This window comes from Fonsecaea monophora (genome assembly GCF_001642475.1).
Source record: "Fonsecaea monophora strain CBS 269.37 chromosome Unknown Scaff11, whole genome shotgun sequence".
Taxonomy (NCBI): Eukaryota; Fungi; Ascomycota; class Eurotiomycetes; order Chaetothyriales; family Herpotrichiellaceae; genus Fonsecaea; species Fonsecaea monophora.
This window is the reverse complement of record NW_019173942.1, coordinates 316,033-335,832: the sequence shown is the minus strand read 5'-3', so window position 1 is coordinate 335,832 and position 19,800 is coordinate 316,033. Positions and strand designations below refer to the sequence as shown.

Genomic DNA, 19,800 nt, shown 5'->3' with positions numbered 1-19,800 from the left:
AACAACAACATCCGCCAGACCATCTCCATCACACCTCTAGAAATATCAGCAGGTCATCCACCCCAACCGCTAAGAGTCTCTCCCATCTACTAACGCCCGGAGCTCGAAAATGTGTATACAATGAGAGATGATGTCTTCTGAATTTACACCCGCCCGGCCTCGCCGCCTCATATCTCTGACACGAACTGCCAGGCCTCTCTCTCTGCCTCAATTTATTTCCACAGCTGTTTGTACAAGAATATTCTAACCAACCATCAAGATCCGCACTGGCTTGGAATGTGCAACATGCATATCTCCTCCCAGTCAATGTCAATCATGCCTCACTTCTGCTCCGTTTCCTCAACCTTTTTGCTGCCTGACAAACCTGAAAACCAATTACCAGGCTTCATGCTCTTGTACGCCTCTTCCTGCAATCGCTTCTCTTCGGCTTCTCGTTCTGCTAGAAATTTGGCACCTTCCTGTTGAATATGCTTCTCCAGCTCCATGTACCGTTTTTGACCACGCTCCCTGATTTGGTCCCAGAGCATCTTTCCCTCGGACATAGCCTCGTCAGGACTCTGCATCCCATCTGGGTTGTGGCCTGACAGTCCCAACATTGATGACAGTTTCCCCAAGGTCTTCCTGGGTCTCTTCTTGCGCTTCTCTGCTTCTTCGGCCTCAAACTTGGCCCGAAGGAGTTTTTCTCTTCGGGCGAACTCGGCAGGTATGTACGTTCCTTCGAATGACTTCAAGACTTCTCGTACATCACTGAATCCCATTGTCGCTAGGTATTCCAGGAAGGGAATGAACTGAACCAGCGTCTGATCTTTTGGATCACCATCCCACTTAGGCAGGATGATAGCGTTCTCAGGCTGATGCTTCACATGGTGCGGATCAGTGTCCATAATGATAACCTTTTTCAGGTCCCTGTTGAGATACGAAAGATCCTATTCAGGTCAGTGACTAGTCTCTCGTTGACGTATTTGGCTGCTCACCTTGACATAACCGCCGTCTTTGTATAATGTCGCTTCGCGAAACAAGTAGAATGGAATCATGCCGTAAGGATCCAACTTTCGAATCACCTGCTCCACCACCGCCATAGGTTGACTGGTGAAGAGGACAAGTTCATAGTAATTTGACATATATCGGATAAAATAGTCCATTCCTGGTCGCTTGGCTATCCGCCAGCCCTTCTCACGAGTCCATTCCGAGTGAACAAGCATGTCCTCCAAGCTTATGACAAGAACAAACGGAAATCGGAAGTTGGGGTCCTGATCTTCGTCTGGCAGGAGTTTCGGCGAGACAGGATCTCGGTAATAGCTCAAGGTGGAGGACAGACGAGCACTGACTCTGTTGTAGAAAGGTTTGAAGCCCCATCCTGAAGGGGCATCAGGGTGTTTCTTCTCCTCCTCTTCGTCTGCCCAGTTGCGTCCCAAGTAAACGGAGAAGCCGATGGTGCCCAATCCCAAGACAATGTACATGTATCGGAACGCCGCATTCTTCTTTCGATCGCTAGAAGAGACATATTGCTCTCGAGGAATATCGCGGCGGTCTCGCCCACGTGCTCCGCTCGGAAGCTCTTCCGACGGATCTTCGGTGATGTTGAGGCTGGGGGCGTGGGAGCTCTGTTTCGACCTTGCCTCACGAAGTTCCGCGTCCAAGGTAGATGGGATGCCTTTGGTCAGATCAGGGAGGGGTTGTTGCGATTGTTCTGCCGCAGTCTGATCACGCTCACCCAGAGTTTCTTGTTCCGCAGCAACTTTTTCTGGTTGGGGGGCGCCTGGCTCATTCTCAAGATCTTTCTGTTGTCCCTCCCCATCCTTTAAAGATCTCTTACGTGCTTCAGTCACTGATGCCGAGACATCGTCGAGATCCCGAGCCGGATCGGTGCCGAATGGAGGATGTTCAGAAGGTCGCTGCGGATTTGGGGACGATTTTGATGGAGTGATAGGCGATGAGTCTCCGCGATTGTCGGCATCCGAAGCTTGGGAGGGTCGTGTGAAGGGGATTTTTCGTAGGGGTTCCTTTTGCTGCGGCGAATCTTTTGATATACCGGGGATCTTGTAATCTGCGTCCTTTGCAGGTCGATCCCCTTTGGAGTAGTATCGCAACGGGATCTGGATCAGTGCTTGCGGCAGCAGAGGCCGGGCGTGGCGCGGCCTCAACAGAGGCAATGCTGCACGTCTTAGCATCTCTCAATCGACATGCCCTCAAGGTGAGAAAATGGGCATGAGATGTCGATGTCCTAGACAATGCTTGTAGCTACTGTCGTCGGTACAAGGCGGGCTCCTGGAATAATGGGGAAGTCTGATGATGGTTGCATCTTGCATTTGCCCAGCGAAATTCTTTCGACCCCAACTCTCAACTTCTTTTAATCCTTGGCATCCAAGCATCTTCGGTCACAAGCCGCAGTCGCCTCCACCGCGGCAAACTGGCACTCTGGCTCCGCATCTACATTTACTCCTCTTCTGTCTCCGCCTCTTTCTCTTCTTTTCTCCTCTTTTCTTCCACAAAGAAAGTTGATTTACACCCCAGAATTATTTGACTCGCCGTCCACAGACATATCATATGTTCGAGGAGTTGTATTAGCTGGGCAGAAAAACGTTCCAAACAGAACTGTCGTTCTCCTCAAGAGCGCACGAGAGGCCAGCCCATGATCTTCCAGTCGCCCCGTAAGGACGATACATTCCTTTCCTCCTTTCCAAGGTCCATCACGATGAGTGTATGAACCGTCACCTCGAAGAGTGGTGAACTGCGCGCGGATCAGCCTTCGCTTTGTCCCTAGTCACTACCCTACGAATCCAACCCCCGATGCCGCCGTCATGGAAAGAAGGTCTCGTGAATGCCTTTCCGATCCCTCACGATCGTACGAAGTTGAGATATACTTCGAAGAAGGATAAAAACAATGTGACCATTTCCTCGGAGCTTGTTTCTGTCGTGGAGTCGTTGGGTACTATCTCTTTGGAAGGAGACCCTTTTCCATTCCTCGACTTGCCAGCAGAAATCCGTAACAAGATTTACCACTTAGTCTTGTTCGGCAAGCCGGGCTATCGACTCATCAATGGTCGGTTGAGGCCTACGCGCATAGGTATTATGCTTGCCAACAAAAGGACACACCGCGAAGCTGCCTACATTCTTTACAGCACTTCAAGCTTCCGAATCTTTCCTCTCCAAGACTTTACCCCGGCGCCGGTCATACAAGAGCTTCGCCCTGTGTATCGCGCCATGGTGACTTCACTGGAAATGGTGGTCGGCTCGAGTTGGACCAGTCCACCCAAGACGTGGCGTGTAGGTAAACTACTGGCAAAGCGCCTGTCTAAGCTGTCTGCTGTCCACACTTTGAAGGTCTTTGTCGAGCTTGATCCAAGCTTGCCGATGTTTGAGAAATACAGGGTCTCACTAGACTTCTACACCGACTTCTGTGGAGACCTCCTGCGAGATGTCCTTGCGTGCATGCCGCACGTAAGCCACGTTGAAATGAGCGGGAATCCAGGCATCGACACTACAGGCCCGTTGGTGTCGAGGTTGCTCAAGGAAGTGGAATTTAAGGGCAGAACATGTACTTTAGGACCAACGAAGGCGATCACCACCCCGGCTGGGGTGAAACTGGCGTTTTGGTAACCACATTAATACACTTCCTACGTCGTAACAGCTCTTGTCGATCCTTCAGGTACCGATCGTATCTTACCCGGTTGACTCAAAAACCAGAGTCATTCAAAGACCGCATGTAAACTCTTAGCTCTTTCTGTAGCCCAACGCCGTGCATGCATGCCCTGACGGATAGATACAAGTTACAAGCCGCGCCAGTCCCGTTGCCCATCACCTACAGCTCCTCATCCACTTCCATATCTCCATTTTGCCCAGCCCCGTCTCGATGAGCACCATTTGCGCCATTGCCATTCGCTTGCACAGGCTTTTTGGCCACACTTGCCTCTTTGTCAATCATTTGCCTGTTCACGGCAACGATGTTGTCTTCAATCAACCGCTGGCCGACATCCTCGATGTGTTTCTTCGGATCAACTTTTCCCACATATCTTGTCTTGAGTTGTTCAGCGGTTAACTCGTTCTCTTCTCGCACACGTCTCTCGTACCCCTCGGCAAGCTGAACGAGTTGTTGTAGACCTTCTTCGTTTCTTTTGCGTTCTGAGCCAAAACTCGAGGGTAACTCGAGACCTTCAGTCCAGACTTCCTTGTGCAGATTCATGAGCATGTTCTCTTCCAAGCCCGTCTTGCGGTACTGAATTCCGATGCTGTAGTAATGTCTATTAAGGCCGTGAATCAGTGCTTGAATAGAGGGTTTGTTCAAATGACCCAGGTTTGAGGTAGTTTGGCGAGGTTCTTGGCCCATCATGATAGCTTGGGGGTTGATAAGCCGGAATGCGTCGATGACAACTTTACCCTTGACGGATTGGATGGGATCGACGACGACAGCCACAGCGCGGGGAGTCAGCTGTTCGAATGATTGTTGCGTGTTGATATCGACCGAGGACAACCAGCATCCGAACCCGGGGTGTGAGTGATACCATCCCACTACCACCTCTGGTCGACCTGTCTGGCGCAACATATCCATCATCCTTGTTTGAAAGACCGGATCAACAGACTCGACGCTCACGGAAGTTCCTGATTGCGGCATTGCGAAGACGTCGACAACTCGGACAGTGAAGTCATCAACGAACTCGCCGAGCATCAGTCCCATGACTTCCATAGGAACACCCGCCCTTCCGTGTCGGAGCATCTTTAGAAGGGCGAGGGAGGAAATGTAGACGGTTTCTGAATTGTCGACTAAGTTTGTGTCTTGCCCAGTTTGCGTGCCACCCATATGTGCCGCGGCGAGCATTCGGTTAAATCGATCCATGGTGATTCTGAGGAAGAAGAGAAATCACGGCGAAGAGGATAGGCAGCGAAGGTAAGGAGGAGGGAAAATGGCCGCCGACTCGAGATTGATAATCCTGATGTAGGTCAGTTCGTGGCGGAACTGTACGCCGGTAACAGCCTGAGCAGGGAAGAATGTGGAGTCGAGATATCAAGAGGCTTGTTTGATTTGCAAGAATCAAAAATAATTCGAAACACAATGTGATGGGAGATCAGGGAGGAGGTAGGTTATGGTCGTCTGTTTGAGTGGAAATATGAAGCTGCAAGGCAAGCATGAACTGCGCGTTCAATATGCGGGTCCCAAAGCGGTTAGCCAACTTGGCCTCCGCAGATCGTTGGAGACGGAACCATGGGCCTTGGGTGGCCCTTTTGCCCTCGCGCAATATGAAATAATTCACCTCTCGCTGTGCTTCCACCTGCTTTCCACCTTTCTGTCTCTCTAGGAGAAGATTTGCTCTTACCCTGGGCGTCCCATATGTAAGAAAAACTCTGCGCCTTGCCAATCAGATCCTTGCTGCCTTTTCCAATCGACTCGCCTACTCTCCAAGGTCGTCCCCCACGGGTTGACAAGCTCCGTCCAGAGAAAGAAACGGACGGAGTAGGGCAAGATATTGAGACGACCCGAAAGACGCCCTGTTACATCTGTCGATTCATACTCATCATCGCTACTCGTTCCAACGCTCTACCACCCTTCGCTGCCTTACGTCCACCATGGCATTCGCACCTGTGGACAATCTGCCCCTCAAGCGTGAGGACAAGAAACGAGTCGCATATTTTTACGACTCCGACGTTGGCAACTATGCCTACGTGTCGGGCCATCCCATGAAGCCTCACCGCATACGACTTGCGCACTCGCTGGTGATGAACTATGGCCTGTACAAGAAGATGGAAATCTACCGCGCAAAGCCTGCTTCGAAATATGAGATGACACAGTTTCACACCGACGAATACATTGACTTCCTTGCAAAGGTCACTCCCGATAACATGGACTCATACCAGAAAGAGCAGCAAAAATACAATGTCGGCGATGATTGTCCTGTCTTTGACGGCCTCTTCGAGTTCTGCGGGATCAGCGCAGGTGGTTCGATGGAAGGCGCTGCCAGGTTGAATCGTCAAAAAGCAGACATTGCCATAAATTGGGCTGGCGGATTACATCACGCGAAGAAATCAGAAGCAAGCGGATTTTGTTACGTCAATGACATCGTTCTCGGGATCATCGAGCTTCTCAGATTCCACAAGAGAGTCCTATATATCGACATCGATGTGCACCACGGTGACGGCGTGGAAGAAGCGTTCTACACCACTGACAGAGTCATGACTGTATCCTTCCACAAATATGGCGAATATTTCCCGGGGACCGGCGAGCTGAGAGATATTGGAGTTGGCTCTGGCAAATACTACGCGGTCAATTTCCCTCTTCGGGATGGCATCGACGATTCATCCTACAAGGGCATTTTTGAACCGGTCATTCGAGCTACTATGGAGTACTATCAACCCTCCGCAGTTGTCCTGCAGTGTGGAGGCGATTCTCTTTCTGGTGATCGACTGGGTTGTTTCAACCTCAGCATGAGAGGACATGCCAACTGCGTCAGATTTGTCAAATCTTTCAATCTCCCTACCCTCATTCTGGGTGGCGGCGGTTACACCATGCGAAATGTCGCAAGAACGTGGGCATTCGAAACTGGGTGCCTTGTGGGTGATTTCATGCAACCAAATCTTCCATACAACGACTACTATGAGGTATGAGCTTCTTTCCATCTTGAGCCGAATGTGTCTAACTCATCTTTCACAGTACTACGCTCCTGACTACGAGCTGGATGTCCGTCCCTCAAATATGGAAAACGCAAACTCGAGAGAGTATCTCGAGAAAATCCTCAGCCAAGTGCTGGAAAATATGAAAAGGACCGCTCATGCGCCTTCAGTGCAAATGACAGACGTACCTAGAGATTCCCTGGGAATGAACGACGAAGACGAGGCTGCCATCGATGATCTTGACGAGGACCAGAACCCAGATACACGCATCACTCAACGCAAGGCAGACAAATACGTTCAGAAGAACGGTGAACTTTCCGAGAGTGAGGATGAAGAAATGGAGGAATTGAATGGACACCCATCGGCCAGCCGAAAACGGCGCATCATACAGAATTTCCGACATATCATGGATGTAGGCGGCAATGACTCTGGTGTAGAAACCCGAAGTGGGACAGGAACACCGCAACAAGCGTCAAGTCTGCCTGATGAGGCGGCAGATGAGATGAATGTGGACGACGATCTGGACGATAAGGTCGACCAGCAGACGCCAAGCCCTGCCAATGGTGAACAGCGGTTAAATGATTCTGCTGGCGCTTCCGGTCTGCAGTCTCCCGACCATCGCGTACCAGCTGAAAATGCAGATGGTGATGTTGAGATGGGAGATGCAGAGGCGCCAGATGGAGATGCTGCACCCGCGGACGAGACCGAAGCCGTTCGACCCACTGAAGAAGAGTCGTCGATAATTATCCAGCAACAACGGACGCCACCGGCTTCACCACCTACACCGGATGCTGCAGAACACTCACCAAATGTTCCTAATACGACGGTTTCAGATACGGCGATGGCCGATACCGAAGAAGGCAAGTCGGTCACCCCTCCGACTACCTCAACGGCTCCCGCAAATTCCGATGCCACAGGCACAGCTGATCCAGAAGCTGCTATCAAACAGGAAAATATCGGTGACGATGAAGTTGCGAAGACACAAGAAGAAGGGCACGTGGAAAGGGAGTCAGCGAATGTGGAAGGGGAAGCTCGCACAGAAGCATTGGCAAAAGTGGGAATATCCGAGGCAACCGAGGATCAGGGTCAACGCGGAGATATAAAGGCATCTCCTGAGATTCCGGAGACCACTACGGAGACAGGAGCTGATTCGGTACAAGTGTCTTAGGAAGGCTCTTGGAGTTTCGAGCTACTTCAACGAGGTGAGCCCGAGGTCTATTGATCACGGTGGTATGGGAGTATAGGAGGACTGCGGGCTTCGAAGCAAGGCGCGTGTGAAATGTCATTGGCGCCTCAACAAAGGACGGAGCGTTTACGAAAGGGAATGCAGTATGCTGGAAGGGAACGCGAATGGCGTTGGATGTCGGCTGGGCTGGTCCAAAATGAGAGGCGGCTATGGTCTGGCGGCAACTGTTGTCATCTTTAAAATCGGGATATGCATTGATACCTTTTCAATGAGCTGAGATATGTTTACCTCTAGAAGCCACAGGGGCTCATTAAAAATGGAAGAAAAATGAGTCCTCCACAGCGGTAGCGAAGCAATTTACTGCGTTGCCACTCTCAAGACTACCTTTCCCCCGCCTCTTCGTCCCCTGGCCTCGACAAGCTCCATGGCAGCTCTCCCGTGATCCAAGTCGAAAACCTCCTGGACGTATCCCTTTAGTTTCCCTGCTGTAACCCATTGCGCAAGAATATCCAGCTCCTCTCCCGAGGGTCTTACGACGAAGAAGTCAACGTCGACACCAGCCCTGGAGCAGTTACCTTGGATCGCCTTGGCTGTTTCGGGCCCATAGATCTTGATCGGGGCCACAATTGTAACCACACGTCCACCAGGGTTTATGATGGTATTGAGTGCTGGTGTGCTGGTGAGGAGGAGCGTAGAGAGTGTGTCCCCTCCAATGCAATCGACTACTAGGTCCACCGGTGGGAGAGATTGCGAGACGAAGGCAGCTGGGAGGGAAGTATATGCCTCAGAGGTGTAGTCGATGACAGCGTCTGTGGTTTTGTCAATAAGAGACATCATCAGAGGTGCAGACGCAGAACTGCATGTTGCGATTACGGGAAACCCAGATGCTTTGGCGAGTTGGAGCGTCGGGAGGCCGACGGAGCCCGCGGAGCCCAGAATAAGGACTCTTTTGCGCAAGGCAGCTGGTGGCGGCAATGGTTCTGGTGATGAGAGAGGTAGCCTGCCGTGCTTAAAAAGTGCTTGGTAAGCTGTCAAGGCTGAGAGCGGGAGCGTTGCAAGTTGTTCCTCCCAACTCTTATCCGCCATAGTGGAGCTGTTTGGGTTACTCGGCGCAAGGCTTAGCTCCTTTTCATATACAAGTGTATATGTGGCCGCTGCGCCATCACGATCGAAGTCGAGAAGAGCCCAAACCTTGTCTCCGGGTGAGAACTTTGGTTCTGATCCTGACTTGGGAGAAGTGAAAACTTTGTCCACGACGCCTACGACATCGTGGCCTGGGACCGCACCACCGTATTGTTGGAAGCGCGCCGGCTCGAGGATCTCTTGCCAAGTTAGTTCGCCTCGAGTTAAGGCAGTAAGCAGGACACGTATCAAGTAGACATGTTGCGATGATGCGGAGAAATCAGTTGTGTGGGTACGAGGTTCAGGGTAGTCTGCCGCTGTGTATTCCAAGTTTGACGGAGTGGGCGGGTTGCTTGGAAAGCGAAAGGAGGACTCTTGTCCGTGTGGAACGCCAGGAAGGTGAAGGGCTCGCATGGCGACAAAAACAAGAGTGTAGAAGCTTGGGAGTCATCCACAAATGAGACGGGACGAGACCCTTTCCACCCTCCTTTCTCTTTCCTTATATACTTCCCAGCTCTTTTATTGTCGACTGCCCTCGGAGATGTCAACAGCGCGGAAAACATGTGTTAGTCATCGGGAGCAGGGATGTATGGTTCATTTGAATTCTCTCTTGTCGACCATGCTGCAGATGTGAATGCCATCTAAGCGGAGGAGAAGGTGCGCTTTGCGCTCAGTGTGGAGGATTCAAACTGCGGAAAGGTGTTGACAGAGCAGCAGAGGTAGCCCGTGGATCGGAGGCGTAGATGCAATGACGACGAGAGACTCCATCAAATCAGGACCAACTCGTCCGGAGCACATGTTCCTCAACCAATGACAAACGGGAGACGGCGTTGCTGATAACCAGTCAAGACAAGAAATGTGGCTGGGCTGTGCTTGAAATTAGGCCATCGAGCCCCAATCACCTGTCATCGTGTGCCTGTATCACGCCGTATCAAACCGCCTTGTGTTAATCGTGCAGCTTCAGCTTCCAGTAGTTGCTTCTTTCACCACGCAACCACTTTCTTCTCCTTCTTGCTGTGCTTTGTATTCTTGTTTTTTCTTTCTTTTCCTTTTTCTTCCCTGCATTTAGTGGTCTTCTGACAGCTCCTGTGGTTGTAGTGCGGCACGCGGGACATATTTCTCCCTGCCGACTCCGGCCTCCTTTCAACCTCTTCACTTTCCAAACCTCCCCTCGGTTTCTTGCTCACTCTACCTTATTGCGGTCTGTTGTATCGGATTGACGCAGCCTACGGTGTCCCGTCGACTTGTGTTAACACGACTTCAGAAGACTACCCTTTACATCTCTTCCATACTACGAGGTCTTCTATCCCCTCCCGCTCCCGCTGGGTCCCCCGATCTGCCTGTCCGGATTCTCGGGGGTCAGAGTACCAGCATGCCTTTTTCCGAGTACTTTACGAGTCCTACATCCCTCTACAATCGACAGATTCTCAGCGGACTGGTCTCTCGTGACCAGATACCCTTAGCCAACGATGCCTTGCAGATTCTCAAGAAGGCCGCTCCTCATTCTGGCCACCCGAACTTCGCACACCTTACCCTCCTTGTTTTCGAAGCCGTGTTGGAAGTGGTGTGCGTTAGTTTACCGGGATACATTGTGGCTAGACAAGGCATGTTCGATGCGGAGGGGCAGAAGTTGATGGCCAATCTGAACGTCATGCTGTTTACTCCGTGCCTAATCTTCACCAAACTGGCGTCACAGCTCACGGCGGAGAAGCTGGTAGATTTAGCCATCATTCCGGCAATCTTTGTCGTTCAAACCTTGGTATCATACCTGTGCGCCTGGACCATTGGGAAAGTCATGAAGTTCAAAAAGAGACAGGCCAACTTTGTGATTGCCATGGGGGTGTTTGGCAACTCCAACTCGTTGCCCATTTCGCTGGTCTTATCCTTGTCTAAAACACTCAAGGGGCTACATTGGGATAAAGTCCCCAATGACAATGACGAGGAGGTTGGAGCTCGAGGTATTCTTTACCTACTCATATTCCAGCAGTTGGGTCAACTTCTTCGCTGGAGTTGGGGCTACAATGTCCTGCTTGCGCCACCAGACAGCTACACCGAAGCAGAAGGTGGGACAAAGAAGGAAGACCGCGTTGAACGGGGACGAGGAGAATATCGCGAGTATAGCGACGATGACCGCGAGAACCGTCGGCTTCTGAGCCCCAGTTATGACGGAATTAGAGATATGAGTGAGGATTTTGAGTACTATGATGGATATGAAGTCGAGGACGACGACGAGACTCGGATAGGCACCGAATCGCCTACCACAGCGAAGTCGGATGGTCTCAAAACCCCTCGTACTCCGCACAACAGGTCATCGAGAAATTCTCCCAACCGGCAGCCGAATGGCACTGCTCACGAGACACCGGATCTGCTGCGCACTCCTACCAACGGGATGGTGCAGCCTCATCACAACCCCGACTATCCTGCCTGGCTGGAATACCCCAACAATAAAAAGTACGATGAGGATTGCGGAGGCCTTCAAGGACACATCAATCGAGGAAGAAACGTGGTACGATATCAACTCTTGAAGATCGGGCATGCGATTCGGATGAGGTCTAGGCGGGCCTTTGACTCTCTTCCCAAGCCCGTGCAAAAAACCATGTCATACACCGCGTTCAAGACTCGAGCTTTCCTGGCGGGCGTGTGGGAATTTATGAACCCGCCGTTGTGGTCGATGTTGGCTGCCATAATAGTTGCGTCTGTGCCCTACCTACAGCATCTCTTCTTCGATAAAGGAACTTTCCTCGCAAATTCCGCCACTCGAGCAGTGCAACAAAGTGGTGCTGTCGCGGTGCCCCTGATTCTGGTGGTGCTTGGAGGGAACCTTGCCAGAAACACCATCCCGAAGAATCAACCAGGAGATATCACGGATCCGAAGGAAGAGAGCAGGCTTCTGTATGCTTCATTGCTGGCGCGTATGGTGTTCCCGACACTTTTGATGGCACCTTTTCTCGCACTGGTCGCCAAATACGTCCCAGTCAGCATTGTCGACGACAAGATCTTCATCGTGGTTGCTTTTCTCCTCACTGGGGCTCCATCTGCTCTCCAGCTGAGCGCCATTACACAGACAAACAACGTGTATCCCACGGTCATGTCAAACATTCTCTTTCAAAGCTATGTGGTTTGGATTTTGCCTTCCACACTAATTCTGGTACTTCTGGCTCTGGAGACGGTGGAGTGGGCTACCAATTGAAATCTCGGGCACACACCGTTTCAACAATGGGCATCGGGAGGTATCTGGTTGTTTAACTCAAATTGTCGACATTGCTTGACTGGTTACGGAGTTCTGGAAACGGTGACTCGTGGGCACGAGCGGGTCGTATGGCGCTGCGAGGACCGTTAAGGAAACATTGTACCGATACAGGCTTGTACGGATGGGTGGTGCGATATGGAGAGACGATCTCCAGATAGGGCAACAAAAGAGACGACGATCAACATTTTCATGTACAATGACTTCATTCTATGCTATAATAGAGGAGGAACACCTGATTGTGGGGTTTCTGGGCTATGTCACTATGGCTTATTTCACTAGTCGACGTTTCTGTCTGGCACAGCGTCGACGTTGGATCAGCTCATTGTCCAACTCAGTTGGACACTGGCTAAAGCCTCATACGTATCCGCTGATGTAGAATGACGTCGGGAGGGGAAGTTGGAGGTACTTCAGGGGGCAATCAGGGGCCAACAAGGGCTGCTCATTTCTGTGTGCGATGAATGGCTTAAGCTCGTCCTGGTTAAAGCTATGTTTGCCCTTGGGACGCCCAGGGACGCCGAGGGACCAAATATGAGGTTTGGTTTAAATGCCATATTGTGTACCTCGTACCTGTACCGAGTACAAACCTCGCACCAAGCTCCTTTGTTCTCTCTTCTCTCTCACCTCCACGTCGGCAGGAGGTGCCCTATTTTGCGCCCTGCCTATCTGCCTGGAAGTTAATTTAGGTGTTGGCCTACCGAGAGCACTCCCTGCTTTTCTCCCTGGTGACAGTCTCGAATACGTTGGGTCCTTTACTCCAAGGGCCAAGATACCTACCACCCTTCCTATGTAGGTACGCTTCCAGGTTGCCCTACCAGGTATTACATACCTGCACACCTAGGCTGCTAGCCTAGGAAGCTGGCTACCAGGGCAAAAATCTCATGCCTCACTTTTTCTCTTCTCGAGTGATGGAACTAATGCATCGCAAGCCTCAACCCACGTAGCTAAGCCTCACGTATTTCTTCACACACGCGTCCACCACACAACCCACTACTCCAACCCATCGAGCCATCCACAGACTTGCATTGAACGTATGGAGTATCGTAGAAGCTGATCGACACGTTTTATATCCACTAAGAGCCTGGTTGGGTTTTTGTCTATCTTTTGCTACTGTATCAAGGATCTCTGTGCCTGAAGACACATCATCATTTCATCTTTTACCTTGACCTTCAAATATTCGGGGCATATCCCCACCCTGCATTGAGTGCAGGAAAAAAAAACATCCGCCAACCTCAGCTCAGTTGCTCAACTTTGCCTGAAGCTTAGCCGCTCCCTCCGTTTGCCTTGCCCTGGCCTTGCCTCCCGATTTGAGGTTTGTCACCCCCCGGCAAGCCCAAAAAAACGCCGTGGTTGCTCAGCAGATCCAGGATCTTGCTTTCCGGTCAAATGAGAAGTCGAGAGACAAGAAACATCTTCCAACAATTGATTGCAACTTTGGGCCTCATCCCCCGTTTCTCCACCACCGGCTCACGCTCTCGTCGTCACCTCGCCTCTTCCTCCGAACGAGCCCTCACGAACACTGGTCCTCACTCCCTCCTCCCATCGAGTCGTATAGACCGGTCAATCACCGTCTACACGTAGGCCTTTCTTTCACGCTCGTATCTTGCTTCGTCTGTTGTCACTCCTGTTCCGAGTCGCATGCCGCCTTGACGGAGTCCATATCCTCGCGCGATTGCATGCGCACGCCGGCCACAGAATATTACCTACACACACACCCCTCCAACCAAGTAGGGAATCACCACCACCTTCTTAGTCACCATGGACGACTCATCACCGCAACAGCCGTCCTCTCCCGAAACCTCAAAATTCTACGAACAACCAGCTTCAGAGTCAACCTCGTCCTTCATGGCTTCACCGACAGCTTCCTCTCCACAATCTCCCTCCAGGCCCCCTTCGCTGGGCTCGCCAGGAAACAGCATAAGTCCTACCATGAACCCCTCCTCCGCCCCGCTAGGCCCTGTCAATGCAGCGAGACGACCTGGCCCGCTGCCTTCACGGGCGAGTGGGTTGAACTCTGATATTCAGGCAAAGATGAAGGCCTTCTCCCTATCTCGGCAGGGTGCACCTCCCACAAAAGCACAAACTGCAGGGTTTACCAGTCAACAGCACGGTGCTTTTGTAGGCGGCGCGTTGACAGGAGCTCCTCCTCCTTCCCCGAACTCTTCTGCAGCCAACCTTCGACTACCCCCGGGTATGCAACGACCGAACGCGCCAAATTTTGGCTCCTCGCCTTCCCCGATTCCGGGCAGTCCTCGAGTGATGACTCCCAGACCTCCCATGGGCGGATTGGCAGCAAAACGAGGTTTGAAGCCAGGTGGCATGAAATTGTCAGATGCGCACAAACCTGCCCCTGCTGGACAGGAGGAGGACAAGACAGACACTGGCTCTCAATTCAACAAGTACTCAAACATCATTGACACCAAAAAGGGGACTCTAAATTTCCACAACAAAGCGGTCATCCACGGGAGTGGTATCGATTTTGCTGGTGGCAGTACCTTTTCAATTTCTTTAGACGAGGTCGACACGCTATCAGAGTTGGGTAAGGGCAATTATGGAACGGTTTTCAAAGTCAGGCACGCACGGCCCAAGATGAGACGCCCTGGGTTAGGTCTCCGAGGCAATATGGTGCGGCAATCATCAGCCTCCATTCCCAAAGATGACGAAGAGGTAGATTCACAATCAGACACAAAAGGGACAAGCGGGCTTGTCATGGCCATGAAAGAAATCCGCCTCGAGCTCGAGGACTCAAAGTTTGCGGCCATCATCATGGAGTTGGACATTCTACACCGATGTGTATCACCTTTCATTATCGATTTCTATGGCGCATTTTTTCAAGAAGGTTCTGTTTATATCTGCATTGAATACATGGACGGTGGTTCTGTGGACAAGTTATACGGGGATGGGGTCCCTGAAGGAGTCCTCAAGAAAATCACCTTGTCGACAGTCATGGGGCTCAAATGCCTCAAGGACGAACACAACATCATCCACCGAGATGTCAAACCGACGAATATACTGGTCAACACACGAGGCCAAGTCAAGATCTGTGACTTTGGGGTCAGCGGCAATCTTGTGGCTTCAATAGCCAAAACAAATATTGGGTGCCAGAGCTACATGGCACCAGAACGCATATCAGGAGGCGGCATGGCTCAAGTCGGCGCTGGCGGAGGCACCTATAGCGTGCAGTCCGATATCTGGTCACTCGGCCTCACCATCATCGAATGCGCACTCGGCCGATATCCTTATCCCCCCGAAACCTACGACAATATATTCAGCCAGCTTAGTGTAAGTCCTTGCCCACCTTTCAATCGAAACCAGTTGCTAACAAATCTGATAGGCCATTGTGGATGGTGAACCTCCAGATCTTCCAGCTGATCAATTCTCTGAAGCAGCCATTGATTTTGTACGGGGCTGCCTGAACAAAATTCCCCGGCTTAGACCAACCTACGCCATGCTACTCCGACATGCATGGCTCGCACCACTACTGAAGCCACCCACGATTTGCGAGGACGAGGAAGGCGAGCAGGCCGCCGAGGCCGGCATCGAGTCCGCCTTCTCAAATAGTGAAACTCCAGACACTGCGGACAAAGAAGTTGCAGATTGGGTGAAGAGCGCACTGGAGAAGAAAAAAGCGGGCAAATTGGCATCACATAAGAAGCCAGCACTGCACGAAGCACCGCTCGACGCGGTTCCCGGTAGCCCTTTGCTCACCCATGACGGGCCTATGCCGTTGGGCGGAGATGCAACGGCCCCTGATGTCAAGGCCAACGTTGGGGTGAGGGTGGATTCAAGGGATTTATTAGCGGCAAGGGTAGAGGGCATAGATTTTGCTTCATGATTGCCCAAGTGTTTTTGCAGGATGGCCATGCTTTATGACCCAGACTGGGACCTAAGAAAGTGTAACGATAACGATGAATGATGGAAATGCATCACTTGCGATAGAGCGGCCAAAATTCAACGATACAGAAACATGATTCTTCCGTCTATCCGCTCGCTCAGATTCGAAACAATGTAGCATCTGGACCGAAATATGCATCATGTCAGGTGCAACTTGTCGCGACACTCTTGTCTTTACAGAGTTCGTTTGTTGATGGTGTTGACCAAGATGACGCCCAATGATGTCAGTGGTTTGCGACCCTTAGTGAAACAAAGCCTTGGGTCTCTTCCACCACGTTTACAAGAACAATCACTTTCTACAAGACTACCGCCACAGGTCCATCCTGACCTCGGACAAGCCTGCTCACGGGCGAAGGCTCCTTATGCTGCATAGAACCTCTCGCCCTCTCCTTGTACAAACATGGGTCTCGTTCGCAGACTGCTGATTTGGGCAGCCGTTGATGGCGTCGTCCTCCAGGCTCACGGTCCTGCAGAGCACCCGAAAGCTCTTCAGATCGACTACAAGAGCCGACAGGTCAAGGAGCTTCAGAAGTCGGATGCGTTGGCGAAGAAACCAGTGCCTTTGGAAGCTCACGGTATAGTCGGTAAGGAAGTCCACAACTTGGCCGACGAACTCCGAGTCGCTTAGATCAGTTGTAGGTTTGCTCTCGATTGCCTCGTCGTCTTTTCTCATCGCAATCACTCAACGGGAGCAAGTTGCCCAAATATTCGGCAAACCCGTCTATGTCATTACCGATGTTGCCATTCTCCCCCTGTCCTCGCAGAAAGCAGCGTCCCTGGCCATCACCACCGCCCTGGAGTCTCAAACTACAGAATCGTCCACAACTGACACCGATACCGATGTGACCGACACGGAGGACCAAAGTACTAGGCTAGAGGACCAAGGAGAGCCTGAGACTCCAATAGAACATACCACCCCTCAGCAAAAGATATCAAATCCCACCAGCATCGCCAGAGATGTCATTGCTAACCGAGGCCAATATGGACGATTTGCTGCTCAATGGTTTTCCAAGCAAGGCTGGGGTGGAGGCAAGACCTCAGGGACCACATATGACCCTGTAGATACGAGTGATGCCTCGCAGACGGGGACCAGGTCGAGTCCTGAAGCAGAAGCAGCGGTCGCAGCAAATCAACCTGAAGCCAGTGGCAACATTGAAGCACCAGAACAAACCCATAACAAAGACGCCGAGCAACTGCTCAACGACACCTCCATTACCGAGGCGACCCCCAAGATTCTCAGGAGGACGAAGATGATCTTGACCTCGGGCAGTTACTTCTTCTCGTACGATATTGATTTGACGCGCAGGCTAGCGGTCATGGAGATGAGCGCGACTGCTCCTTCACGTGAGACTCTTGACCCTATGGTATGTTCGTGTTCATGATCGTAAAGAATGAGTTAGGTTCTGATTGCGACAGTATTTTTGGAACCGACACCTCCTAGGTCCATTCATGGATACCAGACAAGATTCATGCATGATGCCCATTATACAAGGTTTTGTGGGACAGAGGACTTTCACAGTTACAAAAGCAGAGTCAGAGGATCCAAACTCGGCCTGTGTGGTGGACGCTGAGCATGGCCAGCAATCGGCAGGGGTACAAGACGCCGTAAATCATGATCAACAAGGTCTTGCCAGCATCAGCACTGACATGCAATCCTACCTCCTCACGCTGATTTCGCGGCGATCCGTCAAGCGATCAGGCCTTCGGTACCTCCGACGCGGCCTCGATGATGAAGGCAATTGTGCCAATGCCGTGGAAACTGAACAGATCCTGTCTGCTCCAGATTGGTCTCCTTCTCGGCGAATACGATCGTTTGTACAGACGCGAGCCTCTATCCCCCTTTACTTTTCACAATCGCCCTATTCGTTGAAGCCGACACCGATGCTCCACCAGTCGGCATCCAAAAATGATGTAGCTATGAAGAAACATTTTCAGGATCTTCGGCGACGATACGGTGGAGTTCAAGTTGTCTGCTTGGTGGATAAACACGGTCCTGAGAAGATCATCGGCGATGCTTTCGAGAACAAGGTTCACTCCTTGCAGAAGTCTAATCAACTTGAAGACGTCCAGTATGAGTGGTTCGATTTCCATGCCGAGTGCCGCGGTATGAAGTTCGAGAATGTCTCAAAGCTTGTGGACAAGCTCGAAGATACCATCAAGAATTACGGGGAGACCGTGATCTCTGGAACCGGAATCGAGACAACCCAGTCAGGGATAATCCGTACGAACTGTATGGACTGCTTAGACCGCACCAACGTGGCGCAGAGTGCTTTTGGACAGTACATGCTGCAGAAAGACCTGGCTAGGGAAGGGTTCGAGATTGATTTACTGCACGATGAGACCACCACCTGGTTCAACACCCTATGGCTGATAACGGAGACGCCATATCAAGGCAGTATGCGTCCACGGCAGCACTGAAAGGGGATTTCACACGAACCCGGCGGCGGAACTATCGTGGAGCCTTGAATGATTTCAGCCTGACGTTGACTCGATACTACAACAACATGGTCAATGACTATTTCTCCCAAGCAGTCATTGACTTCTTACTTGGGAATATGTCATGGAGAGTGTTTGAAGATTTTGAGAGCAGTATGATGAGTAAAGACCCAGGCATATCTGTTGATCAAGCTCGGCAAGCTGCGATTGAGAGTTGTGCAAAACAGGTTATACAGGAGAAGGACGAAGATCTGATTCAGGGGTGGACAATGCTAACGCCCGCACACGAGAACACTCTGCGGACCCTGCCATTCGAAGAGGCGGTGATCCTGTTGACCGATGCAGCTCTGTACTGTTGCAGGTTTGATTGGACCACCGAAAAACTTGCCTCTTTTGAGAAAGTTGACTTGCGTTCTGTCTCCAAGATCCGATATGGGACGTATATCACGTCGACTTTCACTGAAAAGCAGATGAAGGAAGAGCTGAATGCCGGGGTTGTGGTAATATATCATCCTGGAAAGGGAAGCACCATTCGGACGAACACGAGATCCTTACAAAACTACGTCGCGCCTAAGGCGGATGACTCTGAGAATCGAATCGACGGAGGAACAGGGATCCTGTCTTGGCTGAGTCCCAGCCATGCACCAACATCGAGAAAGTTGGCCATGAAGGTGATCCCGGCAGCGACGACAGACTCAGATGGAGTGGTGGGAATCCAGGCTGAGGCACCGTTAGCGGTGGCTGAGAATGTGGCAGGCGAAATTCGACGAGCTCTCACAGGGAGCACAGAACAAGGTGAACAGCAAGGAAACGACCTGGTAGAGCAGTCGGCCATTATCTCGTTGGAAGAAGCGAAGAAACGTACTGGATATTTTGAGCAGCTAGGTCATTCCTTGAAGAAGATGGTGTGGACCTGAGGTAGTATATAGAGCATGACGATAATATGCACAGCCTTGCGGCCCCCAGTAAGTATCTCGTGCACGCTTGATGAGTGTCTCGTAACACAGTCAACAACTCACAACTTTGTTGTTCCCTTAACCCCCTCCAACGCTTCTTACCCGCCGCGCCGGCCCGAGAACGGATCAACATCGGTGTATTGTAAATCCGTCCCGGCTTAGTCACGCATCCAGTAGAATATGATTGGCGGGAAAGAGGGGCGCTAAAGACGATCTGGATCTGGGATCTTGCCATGCCGCAGCGTTTCATCCCCTCCCCCCAAAAACTGCTCTGCGTGCACTTGTCCAAAATTCTCCTCCACAATTACCCTGTCGTCTTTGTGTCAAAACATTGCTGAGGTTGATGACTGCCGTCT

The 19,800-nt window shown here is 51.4% G+C and overlaps 8 protein-coding genes across 8 annotated transcripts; 5 read left to right on the top strand and 3 right to left on the bottom strand.

Moving 5' to 3' along the window:
* Positions 1-320: 320 nt before the first annotated feature.
* On the bottom strand, positions 321-2,171 carry AYO21_02562 (hypothetical protein; the record flags this gene model as incomplete). Its single annotated transcript, XM_022652540.1, has 2 exons — positions 321-926; positions 975-2,171. 2 exons carry the CDS (start codon positions 2,169-2,171, stop codon positions 321-323), a joined length of 1,803 nt encoding a protein of 600 aa, XP_022515228.1.
* A 619-nt stretch (positions 2,172-2,790) lies between these two features.
* Positions 2,791-3,600, top strand: AYO21_02561 (hypothetical protein; the record flags this gene model as incomplete). Its single annotated transcript, XM_022652539.1, has 1 exon — positions 2,791-3,600. The coding sequence occupies one exon, from the start codon at positions 2,791-2,793 to the stop codon at positions 3,598-3,600; it is 810 nt and encodes a 269-aa protein (XP_022515227.1).
* A 202-nt stretch (positions 3,601-3,802) lies between these two features.
* Positions 3,803-4,834, bottom strand: AYO21_02560 (26S proteasome regulatory subunit rpn11; the record flags this gene model as incomplete). The annotated part of the gene is made up of 1 exon (XM_022652538.1): positions 3,803-4,834. One exon carries the CDS (start codon positions 4,832-4,834, stop codon positions 3,803-3,805), a length of 1,032 nt encoding a protein of 343 aa, XP_022515226.1.
* A 728-nt stretch (positions 4,835-5,562) lies between these two features.
* Positions 5,563-7,771, top strand: AYO21_02559 (histone deacetylase RPD3; the record flags this gene model as incomplete). Its single annotated transcript, XM_022652537.1, has 2 exons — positions 5,563-6,591; positions 6,644-7,771. 2 exons carry the CDS (start codon positions 5,563-5,565, stop codon positions 7,769-7,771), a joined length of 2,157 nt encoding a protein of 718 aa, XP_022515225.1.
* Positions 7,772-8,146: 375 nt separating this feature from the next.
* Positions 8,147-9,325, bottom strand: AYO21_02558 (hypothetical protein; the record flags this gene model as incomplete). The annotated part of the gene is made up of 1 exon (XM_022652536.1): positions 8,147-9,325. The coding sequence occupies one exon, from the start codon at positions 9,323-9,325 to the stop codon at positions 8,147-8,149; it is 1,179 nt and encodes a 392-aa protein (XP_022515224.1).
* Positions 9,326-10,283: 958 nt separating this feature from the next.
* AYO21_02557 (hypothetical protein) lies at positions 10,284-12,101 on the top strand (the record flags this gene model as incomplete). The annotated part of the gene is made up of 1 exon (XM_022652535.1): positions 10,284-12,101. One exon carries the CDS (start codon positions 10,284-10,286, stop codon positions 12,099-12,101), a length of 1,818 nt encoding a protein of 605 aa, XP_022515223.1.
* Positions 12,102-13,916: 1,815 nt separating this feature from the next.
* Positions 13,917-15,993, top strand: AYO21_02556 (hypothetical protein; the record flags this gene model as incomplete). Its single annotated transcript, XM_022652534.1, has 2 exons — positions 13,917-15,440; positions 15,493-15,993. The coding sequence occupies 2 exons, from the start codon at positions 13,917-13,919 to the stop codon at positions 15,991-15,993; spliced, it is 2,025 nt and encodes a 674-aa protein (XP_022515222.1).
* A 459-nt stretch (positions 15,994-16,452) lies between these two features.
* AYO21_02555 (hypothetical protein) lies at positions 16,453-19,405 on the top strand (the record flags this gene model as incomplete). Its single annotated transcript, XM_022652533.1, has 4 exons — positions 16,453-16,636; positions 16,692-17,416; positions 17,469-18,447; positions 18,513-19,405. 4 exons carry the CDS (start codon positions 16,453-16,455, stop codon positions 19,403-19,405), a joined length of 2,781 nt encoding a protein of 926 aa, XP_022515221.1.
* Positions 19,406-19,800: the final 395 nt, after the last annotated feature.